The sequence below is a fragment of the Sturnus vulgaris genome, chromosome 3, assembly GCF_052056855.1.
Source record: "Sturnus vulgaris isolate bStuVul1 chromosome 3, bStuVul1.hap1, whole genome shotgun sequence".
NCBI classification, from domain to species: domain Eukaryota; kingdom Metazoa; phylum Chordata; class Aves; order Passeriformes; family Sturnidae; genus Sturnus; species Sturnus vulgaris.
The window spans coordinates 80,571,939-80,584,369 of NC_142245.1; the positions used below are offsets into that span (position 1 = coordinate 80,571,939).

Here is a 12,431-nt window from a genome sequence, read left to right on the forward strand (position 1 = left end):
AAATAATCTGTATGTTTTTAAGTATCTTTTCTTGAAGAGTAGTAACCACTAGGTTACAGGCTGGTTATGTGCAAGACTATTTTAGTAGGGTTTTGTGCCAAATGAAAAAAAAACCAGATTTTTAAAATTACTGTATTTTTAAATAACTAGTAGGCAATGAGTACATAAAATCTAGCAGAACAAAATGTCTTTCAAATCAGACAGTGATAACAGAAAGTGTTGTTTGTTTGTTTCTAATTGTAGGTAAAATCATAAAATCTGTTCCAGGAAAGCTGATGAAAGAGGTAAGTCTTTCAGATTGCCAGTGTCTTGACTTCATTAGCTAATTTTACGAGATTACTAAGTTACAGGCTAATCAAAAACTTTGTTTGAAAATTCTTTTTGTTGTTTTTGTTTTCACTTTCCTATAATTGTGTAAGTGACAGGTCACTCATATATTTTTTCAGAAAGGTCAGCATTTGGAGCCATTCATCATGAATTTTTTCAACTCCTGTGAATCTCCCAAGCCTAAACCAAGCAGGCCTGAACTTACCATTTTGAGCCCCACTTCTGAAAATAACAAGAAGGTATAGTAAGTCATGTTCCTTTCCCATTGTACAGAAGTGGGGAAAGCTGACCATACATTTTCTCTCATTCTAGGGAGCTGTCTTAGAACTCATTAACTAAAATTATTTCAGAGGAAGCCAAGCTGGAAAATGCTGTCTAGGAATGCAGACACTGAGGGTGTTCAGTCCAAAGGCCAGACCAAAGGTAGACTGGAGTAACACACTTTCCCACTCCCAGATATGTGTGGCATAGACTTGAGCTGTTCAGTTCTGCACTTTGACTTCTCTTGTGAGACATGACCTCTTTGTGCAGACGTGTAGTCTTCCAGTTCCTGAGGGAAGCCTACAGGAAAGATGGAGCAGGACTTTTACAAGAGCATTTAGTGACAGGATAAGGGGAAATGGAGCTGAGAGGAGGTTTAGATTAGATATTAGATTAGGAAAAAATGTGTAACTGTGAGGGTGGTGAGGTGCTGGAACAGGTTGCTCAGAGAAATTGTGGATTCCTCATTCCTGGAAGTGTTTAATACCAGATTGGATGGAGTTCTGAGCAGTATGGTCTAGTGAAAGGTGTCCCTGCCCGTGGGTTGGGACTAGATGATCTTTAAGGTCCTTTACAAGCCAGTCCGTTCTGTGATTCTGTACAATATCTGCTGCACAGTAGCAAGGCACCTCACTTCTGGTGAAGGAGATGAATGCCAGGTATCTCTAGCAGGACTGTGAGCTGCCTGTATGGAGTCAGTGTGAAGATCTGGCAGACAGCCAAAGAAATGAAAAGTTAGCACTTCCTAAGTGCCCCTCTGTGAGAAAAACATGTTACCACATAGCAAGAGAGTTCTTCAATTTTTTGGTAAATGGTAGTCACTTTCGAGCTAATGCTTACATTGCCACTTACATTGTTCTCACGTGTCTTTTCTGACACAGATCTGTTTATTTCAGTTTCAACGTGTTGGACTGTGCTGAGATTACAATGCGTGTTCCCCAGTGCTTGTGCTGCCATGAGTGGGGTACATGCAGGCTCCCTCTTCCTCAGCAGGCTGAATAAGAAATGTCTGAGGGTCTGTTTGGGCAGGCCCAAATGAGTCAGAAATGTGCCTAATGGTCTGACAGATCTTCCACATGCTCCTTCCTTTTGAATGTTTGAATGGCGTGTGTGTATGTTTGTGTGTTTTACATACTGGTGGAAAGACTTCCAGTTCAAAGTGCATGATGAATGTGGGTAGTCAACCCCGGTATAACCAGGAGCAATTAGATTTCATTCTGTATCAGATCCACTAGAATAAGAGTTACCAACCTGCCTGGTTAAAAAAAACCAAGTGAACAAAAAACTCTGCTTCCCCATACAGGGGCACTGGCAGGATTTCTGGCCATGTTTCTCTTCTGAAGGTCTGTAAGTAGCTTGATCGTCTTCTGAACATACTTTTGTCAGACTTGCTATAATAGGTCAGGACTTCTCAGCTGATGCAGACTTTGCAAAATATGCCAATAAAGGCACTGTTCTGCTGGCTTGTGTTGGCCTGCCAACAGCAATAAAAGCTTCTTTTGGAACACCAGTGGTATAATATATGCTTTTGAGTAGCTACTTGGAGGAAGACGTCGTCACTTACACTGACTGCTATGATTCAGACACTGCATGCAATCTTCCTTCTTACCGCTTTGGTATAATCCTCTGTACTTTTAAAATGAGCAGGAAAAACAGAGAGAGTTTTATGCCTCTGGCTGTAGATATTATTCATAGTCATGGTATTGTTCTTGTACAGTTCACTCCTGTGCTGGAATGTATGAGTGTATGTTTGCATATGCACTCACCATTGATTAAGTTGGTTTTTTTTTTAAGCACTTTAAATGAGCATTCATGTTTCCTTTGCTTGCTTTTCTCAATAAGGTAAGGTAGCCTATTTGTATTATGATAGTATAAGGGATTACTTTGGTCTTCTTCTTAATATAGGCCTTTTATCTTTCACAGACTTCAAGAGCTTGACTCCCATTATTAATCAATACTAATTCATGGAATTTCCTCATTGTAAGCCTTTTAAGAATACTTTATGGTTATAATTACTGTGTAATCTTAAAGATGCAAATAATGATAGCATTGAGTTTGTGGTTAGTCTCAAATATTAACATGCACAGTAACATCTAAAGCAAAATCCTGTGCTTATCTGAAATGTGACTATAACCTCAAGTTCTGTGCTAGATAACCAATTTTCACTTGAATTTCTTGTGAGCCAAGATACTTAAAAGGGTAAAACATGGGAGTAGGGTTCTAATGCCACTTTCATCATGGCTGCTGCAGTGCATTGCAGATTGCATTCTGAAATGCTTTCAAAGTGTGCCTATGATCAAGGAACCCTTGCTGTTTAAGGTGCAACACACATTATCTGTGTATGGAGGTACAGTCAGCATTCAGAAAATGCTGCTTCTGGTTTGGGGTGAAAGTGGAAATAGCACTTGAAAGTCAAAAATCTTTGCCCTAAGCTGGCCTTCATGTTTGATTTTTTTATCGTTTACCTACCAGATTGCTGTTGATGATTTAGTTTGGCCTGCACACACTGTTCTGAGCCTATGTCTACATTGCACAATGAGCTGCTTTGAGCTGGCTCAGTATGTATCAACTTTGTCAGGTCATGGGGGTGTATCTAAAAAATAAAGGAGGCTCTTGTTTAAGTTACAATACTACAGCTAAGGTTTTCCTGCTGTTCTGCTTTCAGTATTAAGGAGGATGTAGACTTCAGTTTATACAGAGTTTTTTAAACAACCTACCAGGGATGCATCCATAAAGTAGGCGTGGATAGTTATGTGTTCTTTTTAGGTTTGTTACATATCTGGATGCCAGTCATCCACCAGCGCATTAGCCATATTTGCCCTTCTGTGTAATTTATGTAATAAGTTGGTGTTGTTTAGTTTGAGTGAACCTTGTGAAGGTAATACCAGGAGCTCAGCACTTAACAAAAGAGAGGGCCTGAAGGAGTACAGGTCAAAAACCTGACTCTTGCCAGATGTCCTGATGGAATTTTTCCTAAGAGTGCAAAGCATTCTGTTTAGAGACTTGCGTGATTCAGAGATCATTGGGATTTGCATGTTTTAGGCTTTATTTATTTTGGGCAGAATTGCAGTACAGAAAGTGAACCACATATAAGCAAATTACTTCCTGTTCCTTGGAACTAATGTTATTTTGGGAGTGGTAAAAAAGTCTTCTGTGAGTAGTAATCACCTCAGCCTAGGCAATTCTAAGATTATGTTGCGTTTGCTTCTAGTTCTAGGATTTTTTTTAGAACCCTGGCATAAACTTTTGAACTTTCTTTTCATAATACAGAGTATTTTGTATAAATACTATTTTATATCTAGATTAACTGTTTTGGGGTAAGTTAATTTAAATAAACTGTAAGTGGGGATTGCTAGGTATTAAACATGGAAAGCATCAGGATATAGAGACTTTTTCCTTTCCCTCTGCTGAGATTCACAGACTTGGGGGCAGGGGAGGCAAGGACTACTACCTAGGTGGCTTGGGACCCCTTTTGATGTGCAGGGAAGATCCTCTTGGAGTTTTGCAAGAATTAAAGTATCTTTTCAGAAAGAACCAAAGGCAAGGAAATAGAGGGGCATCAGGGAGGAAGGTGATGACATGGGAGAATAGAAGGCCAAAGGAATATAATTGAGAACTGAGATAAATAGAAACTCAAATGTTAGTTCATGAAGATTTTACCATAAATAATTAAGCTGGCAGGGGAAAAAGGTATTTCTCTATGTAAAAAAACTTGTATATTTTGTCTAGAAACCATTGTATTTATTTCAAAGTGGAAACCAACTGGAACTTTTGGAACAAAGGAATACTTTGATGTCATAGGCTTCCCTTATGATTTAAGGCAAAGAAATTGTTTCCTCTTAGCCCCTTCTTTTCAGAACAGGGTGCGTCAAGGAAATCAGAGCCTGTGATAAAAGTCTGCATGCATGCAATCATATAATTGTTTAGATTGGAAGAAGGTAGTGGGAGCAGAAAGGCTCATGAATTAATGTCTCAGCGCTGATTTGTTCTGAACCTAGGTGTTTTGGTTGTTGTCTATCTTGGCAACGTGTGATGTGCTCTTTATTGGAAAGGGAAAGATTTGAAAAAACAAAACCAGAAACAATGAAACAAATCAACGCCCCTGATCAGTTCTTTGAAAGCTCTGTAAAGAAGCTACTTCTATAAAAAGAAACCAACCCAAAGAACTGGTGGCTATCCTTTTCCCTTTGATTGCAGTAATTTCAGTCTTATGTTTCTGTTTTTAGCTTTTTAATGATTTATTCAAGAATAATGCAAACCGGTCTGAGAATGCAGAAAGACGACAAAATCAGAACTACTTCATGGAAATGATGACTGTAGAAGGAGTCTATGACTACTTAATGTATATTGGTAAGAAGTGATTTCTCTTAATTATTCATATACTTCGTGACAAGTATGAAGTTCACAGTCTCTGGTAAGAAATTAAATTCTATTGTAGCAGTCATATATAACTCAACACTTTCAAGCTCATATACAACTTAGTAACATAGTCATTCCTTAGAAGACTTTATTGTGGTGCTAAAAGGTAATTTATCATTCATCATTGCTTAGTTGCTTTGTTATGTCTCCATCTTTCTGCATCTCAGTAGTATGAGTTTATGAGAGTAGGTCCCATAACTTTTTTCAGGTCTACCTAGGCTGCTGGTAGACTCTGGGAATTAGAATTAAATTAATAGAAATAGCTAAAGGAAGTATTTGATAAGCACTGTGGAGAATGCTGATATTTTCAGTGCTGCACTAACAAAACTGAAATATTCCTTTCTTGTTGCAGTCTTTTTTTTTTCTTTTCTTTTGAATAAATTATTCTTTTATCATGCATATTAGGAGACCTTTATGTATGTTACTACTCATAGATGTTGCTGTGACTTTGCAGGTAGGGTAGTTTTCCGCATTCCTGACTGGCTGCATCATCTCTTGATGGGAGGAAGAATTCTGTTCAAAAATACATTGGAACTATACACAGACTATTACTTGCATAACAAGTTAGAACAGCTATTTGAGGAGCACCGATTGGTTTCCCTGATAACACTGCTGAGAGGTCAGTAATAGTTACATCTTTGATGAAAAAATACTGCTTTAGTCTGGTGTTTGAAATCCCTTCAGTGATGTTTCTGAGTGCTAAACTTTGCAATGCTGACTAACACCGGTGGAGTATTAAAAATCAAGTGGGCCTGGACTAACTTCAGAGCTTGTTGTGGAAAGATGTTGAGTCACCTATGTTGTCTGTCAATGTTGATTACAGAGAAAAAGTATTATGAACAGTAATTTGCATGGGTGTGCAAAGAACAAGAAAAACAGAATAAGGGTGGTTCAGTGTATCAACGCAAATGTTTCATGAAGTCGTCAAGTTACTTTACTTGTGTGCTACGTCAGTCTTTTATTGTTAATTTTTTTTATTTTCTTTGTTGTGGTCAGCTCTTGAGAGGGCTTGAAGTGTTCCTGACCTTCAAATAAGGGAAGGGGAGAGCAACTAAAAATTTTTTTTAATTACCTCACAACTGTACAGTATTACTGAAGTCTGATCCAAACAATGCATCTGGCTGAAACTCTGGAGTCAAGACAGCTCTGTCCTTCTCAAACCAAAAATGAAGGTTGTGAAAGGCAAAAAAGGAGTGCAGTAAGACTTTCAGAGCCTAAAACCAAAACTGAGAACCTGTTATTTCAGATGAATAGCAATTCTTGATTTCTCATTCTTAGGTGAATTTAAAGTTTTTGATAGTTTCAGACGGTGTTTTAGCACAAGGTGTAAATACTGCTTATAGTTTTGAAAGCATAACGAAAATTGTGAGTAAGGAGGTCATACCTAACCTAAAGTAGCAATGATCCAAACTTAGAGGAGAATGCTTTAAACTTTGAAAAGAAGAGAAACAAATTGTGAAAAAGATGGTTTACCTTCAAACAGGGTGAGTATTCTGGATTTGATTGGGCTAATGTAAGCAAAAAGTATGATCTGACAAGACAAGAATTCCTCTCTAATCAACATAATACAGAGAAGTTCAGTTTTGAAGCCACAATCCAAAACACATTTCTGTGTCAGTGATGTGTAGCTGCCTAAAGAAACTTATTTTTTCAATGTGTCTTCACTGCAGATGCTGTGTTCTGTGAGAACACTGAGCCTCGTTCTCTCCAGGATAAACAGAAACGAGCAAAGCAGACTTTTGAAGAAATGATGAGATACATTCCAGGTTCTGTATTCCATGACTGCCTGTATGAGTGTGGTTAATTGGTCAAGCAGATATTTAACCCAAATACAGTCACACTATCTTTCCAAATCAAATAATACTAGGGCTGCTGAGATTTGAGTTGACTGGAACACCAGGTGTAAATTCCCAACAGTTCAGTTTTGTCATTTAAGTGTTGCTGACTAAGGTTGTAGCATAGTGATTAATAAAGCCATGGTGATGGAAATCAAGAGATTTACACATGTACTTAATACCATAATTTTTAACCTTTTGAATGTTCCTATGGTTTGTATTTTATCCAGATGTAAACTGTGTTTAAAAAGGAATATTATTAAGCTGGAAGGTACATCTAAACTCTTCTTGCACTCTATAAACTAGGGAAGAGGGGCCCATTTAATTGAAAGTAATTTTAAAAAATCAGCTTGTGGTTTATTAAACAGTGCAGTGCTGTGTTATTGTTTGTTAGAACAAAACACTGATATTATGAAAAGTGTAGTAATTACTAAGGTGTGGAGCCCTGAAGGAAAGGGAGGAGAAAAGGATGAACACAAAAGTGTGGGGTTTTTTTTCCATTTGCCATTTGAGACAGAAAAAATTGAACTCTTTCTTTAATTTAAAGAGTTCTTCTCTTGTTAATTACTGGAGTTTTATAACTGCATCATAATGCTGCTTTACAATGCTTCCTCATGACTTATGTATTTGTTTTTGGAATTTGGTCTAGATTTGATAGGCAAGTGCATTGGGGAAGAGGCTAAATACGAGGGCATCAGGCTTCTGTTTGATGGACTGCAGCAACCAGTGCTCAACAAACAGGTAACTCATAACCTGTGACAAACTTGCCTTGTGGCACAGGATTTCCTGAAGTGAATATTTGATACAGCAGAGGGCTATATAACAGCAATAGGCTGTTACTCAGAATTAAGAATAAAAAGCAGTAGTTTTGCCGTGGAATATCCTTAATTTTCTGTATTTTCTTTTAGTTAACTTACGTTCTTCTGGACATTGGGATTCAAGAACTCTTTCCAGAGCTGAGTAAGGTATGTGCTAACTCCATTTGAGAACTGCAGAATTCTTCAAGCTGCTACTGAGTCTGGTCACTGGTGCATTTTTGCTGTTGTTCTCTATTACTGATATTAATGCTAAATTTTGGGGAAAATACGTGTTTTTCTAATATGTTGAAATAATTGAAATGTAGATTACTTACATTTTGGCTAATGAGCTCTTTCAAAATCAGCTCAGGCCCATTTGTTTAGCATGCAGCAAGTCTGAGTTGCCTTTCAGGAGACTTGGACAGATCAACAGCAGTTGGGATCTCAGTGCCTTTCTCTTTGATTGATTTGTCTCCACTCTATTTTATGCATTTCCCAATTTAGCAAGGGAATTCTGCATACAAAGCTCAGGTCAAGCTGCAGCATTTTTCTTGAGAATATCTGGCAGAAGAATTTCTTACTTCTAGTTTGGTCACTGCAATGTTACCTTCAGCTATCCAGATAAAGGAGAAAGAATTTGAACCACATAAATTGCTATATAAATGCATGTCTGGCTGATATTCGTACTTATGTATATCAAACCTTGACAAATTTTTACATAGTAATTTTACAGTTTGGTCTTCATGGCAAGCAGGAGATACTTACTAGTTAGCTAGTAAAAAATAAAACCCCAAACAAATTTAAAAAACCCCTCACTAACAATAAATGTTTGTTCCATGAACCTTGTGCCCAAGAAATGCAGGGTGCCAGCAGTGATTTGTTTTGCATGACAAACAGAAACAAATGCAAGATACTGGAACAAGCCAGGACACTTCTATTGTTTTCAGTGAAATGAGGCTGGCTCAGCAAGTCTGACCTACTTTGTGCTTCAGCTTTGTAGCTGCCCTCCTCAAGCTACTGCTCAGACAGCTACAAACAGGCGAAAAAAGACCCAGCTGACCAAAGGAACAAGGAAGTAGCCTGGAAATATGAGTGCAGAAAAAAAGGCCTGACTTAGCCCTGCTGTATCTCAGCAGCTAATTATATATATGTATTGGAACACTGGCCTTTCTTCAGCTGATTATGGAAAAAAATGAGTGGTATTTAAATAGTCTTTAAAGCACCAGTCAGGCCCAGAGGGTGGTGATCAATGGAATGAAGTCTAGTTGGAGGCAGGCCAGTAACAAGGGAGTTATCCAAGGGGTCAGTTGTGACTCCAGTCCCGTTTAACATCTTCATTAATGATCTGGATGATGGGACAGAGTGATGATGACACAAAACTGGGAGGAGTGGCTGGTACACCAGAGGGCATTGCTACCTTCCAAAGGGACCTAACCAGGCTGGAGAAATTGACTGGCAGGAAGCTCATGAACTTCAAGAAAGGGAAGTGCAAAGTCCTGTTCTTGGGGGAAAAACAAGCCCAGGTGCCAGGGTGGGCTGGGGGCCAGCCATCTGGAAAGACACAAAGCTAAACAAAAGGCTGATGGTATCCTGGGCTGCAGTAGGAGCAGTGTTGCCAGCAGGTCGAGGGAGATGATGCTGCCCCTCTGCTCAGCACTGGTGGGGCCATGCCTGGAGTGCTGTGTCCAGGTCTGGCCTCCCCAGTATGAGATAGGCATGGACGTACTGGAAGGAATCTGGTGGGGAGAGCCCATGAGGATGATGAGGGAACTGGAGCATATCTCCTATGAGAAGAGGCTCCAGAGCAGGGACTGTTCAGCCTGGGGAAGAGAAAGCTCAGAGCATGTATCTTAAATACCTGAAGGAGTGGTACAAAGAGGACAGAACCAGTAGTGCCCACTAATAGGAGCAGTAGCAAAGGCACAAACTGAAACACCAGAGGTTTCCTCTGAACATCAAAAAACACTTATTTACTGTGAGGGTGACCAGGCACTCTAACAGATTGCCCAGAGGTGCTATGGAATGCTCATTTTTGGAGATAACTTAAAAGTTGTCTGGACATGGTCCTGAGCATCTCTAGGTGGCTTGAGATCTACACCAGATCACCTCCAGAGGCACCTTCCAACCTCAACCATGCTGGTTTTTCATTAGTGTGTATATTAAATGGCGAAAAATATTTTTTTCTTCAAAAACAAATCAAGAGAAGATTATTCAAGGTAAATCAAGATCATATTTTCTACTTCTTAATCTATTATTTTTTCCTGTGTACCTGTGACACTGCCTGGCTGCTCTGCAGTGTTTCATAACCACCTGCTGAGGAGGGACCTCTAGTGTCACCTTTGCTCCTGGTGAAATGGCATAGGTGAGGGGTGGGCTCCCCCTGCCCTCTGTGACTGAAGCTGGTGGAGACAGAGCAAGGGAAGCTCCAGCTCAGATTTCAGTTGGGGAAAGGAGGAAAAATACTTCAGGTGGAACTTGAGCTATTTCCTTGTTTCAGATCTACTGAGAGCAATACAGAACAAAGTGCTACATCTGTGATGTTTGGCAGTGGGACTTGGTTGTCAGTGTACCAGGACTGAGAGGGGAAATGCAGGGTGGAGAGGGTATGGGTGGAGGGATGGCAGTGGTTTTCATCCAGAGCCCTAAAAACATTTTCTCAAAATCACTGCAAACACTTGGCACTGTGAAGCCACTTGGAAAGAGAATTGTTTCTTCCTCATAACTGCAGTGGGGAAGTTTAAAAGTAATGACTGGTTCTTACTTAGCTATCCATTGTATTGGGGGGAATCAATCCAATGCCTGTTCTCTCTGTTTAGGACAGGCTGGTCCTTTTTGAGTTGCTTCATACCAAAATGTTTTTGTAGTTACAGTGAAGAATGGAAAAATGTTTCCAGCCAGTCAGCTTTTCAAAGGGGAAACTGAACATCCCAGAAGTTTTGTATTGAGCATTGGTTCTTTGGCAGGGAAAACAGTGGTGGGAGAAATGGGAAGATTTTCCTTAGTGGGGATGTCAGTCTGCTTCCCACCCTGGAGATTGGTATCTTGAAGGCATTTCCTGCCGCACGTACCAGTGCGGATACACGCTGCATCGCTTCATGGGTGCTGTGTCTGATGGCAGCACGTGTCAGTGAGCGACCTCCAAGAGATGAAAAACTCCTCTGGGACAGTGTACAGCCAGTCCCTTGGGAGTCTTGTCAGACAGGATACAAGGAAAGGGGACAGCTGAAAGGGAAAAAGCATTCCAGGCAGAGTAAGGAAAGAAATCCAATTGAAAAAGTACCTCTCCAGTACTGTTTCCAGAGCAGAAAATTGCTGTGTTAAGAAAACTGTATTTAGCAGTTAGGAATGGGGGAGGTGAGAACTTCTAAAGAAAGACAAAAACACCTATTTTGAGAAATAGTATTAAAACCCAGTAGCCTTCCATTCTCTTAACTCTGATTTCAAGTGGATGTTTTCAGATAACATTAATCATTGCAGCTCAGCTCAGTCATTTCTATGTAAATACACAGTAATAAGTAAATTTCCCCCCTTTCCTGTTTAACAGGGTCCAAAGGAAGCAAGCTCTGTGTCAAGTTGGATGTGAGTGGACACCCAGTAGGATCTGCTGTGCACTGTTGTAATGGACGTGACATTTTAACATTGCTTTGTATATTTTGTTGTAAATAACATAAAATTTAAGTTAAAAAAAACCTTTATGCAATAAAGACATTAAAATTTAATACCAACTGCAAGGAAATAAAATATCTGTACTTTTTATTTAAAATTTGTTTTAGCTGTTACCAGTAAAAGTCTAATTAATTTCACGAAAATCTCTCAGTGTATGAAACTACAGGATGACATCAAAAAAGACAGCTGGGCGATCAGCCAACTTATGCTTTGCTGAAAGAGCAATTACTGTGTGTCTTCCTGAAAGGATATGTAGAAAAATTGTTTCGAACAAGTTGTAGAATGCGCCTATTAAGTTATTTTAAAATGTCTTAACAAATCCTTATTTTTTTTTTTACAACAGAAGTATATGATTGAATCTGTTGCATACAAATAATTAATCTCAGAACTGTCTTTGGCCTTCATCTTTCCGTGAGCATGGAAGATCACATTTGTAATTTAGTCTTTTTGATACCTGACCTTCAAATCTAAAGCCCTCTTAAAATAATAACGGATGTGAAAAGTGGTTTTGACTTTTAACTTAGCTTCTATTTTTCTGCAGTTTCTTATATGGCTTTAGTGGTTTTTTTCTGACATCCTCTTTACAGGCTTAGAAAAGAGGATGTGAGTCTTTTCACAGCATTTCATAAAAATTCATTCATATAAAAATGTGTGGAAGGTTTTTCTCTGTAAATCTTAATTTGTCGGCCCAGCCTTTATAAAAGAGATTTTGAAAAGGGCTTTTATGTGTGGATTTATAACAAGTTTCACTCGCAGAACAATATAGAGATACTTTAATAGGCATTCCTTAATTTCTCTTTTCAAACACCCATTTTCTCCTTTTTTACAAACAAACCAATGTAATGCAGCATTGATGTTCTTTGTCAGTATTATTTGTCTGTGTTACTGTTGCAAACCTTTCCCTTCTGTTTGTCAAAGGAAGGTAAAAGTGTTATTTCACTCCTTTCTGGCTCTGCCAGAGCAGTTGTTGCAACTCTCAGAATTGGTGTGCAGGTACATCTCTGTCCATCAGTGCCCTCTCTGTTACTGGTTTGATGTTGATGGGGGGAAGACCATTCTGTAAATTAACAATTTAGAGAGTAGTAGTGACAAACCATCAATGCCCTGGCATAACTCGTAGTGTGCT

General features: G+C 39.1%; 1 protein-coding gene across 4 annotated transcripts in view; it reads left to right on the forward strand.

Moving 5' to 3' along the window:
* SNX14 (sorting nexin 14) overlaps nt 1-11,364 on the forward strand; it is a 45,121-nt gene extending 33,757 nt beyond the window's left edge. For all 4 annotated transcript variants that reach the window (XM_014877799.2, XM_014877800.2, XM_014877801.2 and 1 more), the window contains 8 exons: nt 244-284; nt 447-566; nt 4,815-4,938; nt 5,462-5,626; nt 6,678-6,773; nt 7,492-7,583; nt 7,751-7,807; nt 11,184-11,364. In XM_014877799.2, coding sequence (XP_014733285.1) covers nt 244-284; nt 447-566; nt 4,815-4,938; nt 5,462-5,626; nt 6,678-6,773; nt 7,492-7,583; nt 7,751-7,807; nt 11,184-11,222 — 734 coding nt within the window. In that variant the 3' untranslated portion in view covers nt 11,223-11,364. The remainder of the gene's footprint in view (nt 1-243; nt 285-446; nt 567-4,814; nt 4,939-5,461; nt 5,627-6,677; nt 6,774-7,491; nt 7,584-7,750; nt 7,808-11,183) is intronic.
* Nucleotides 11,365-12,431: the final 1,067 nt, after the last annotated feature.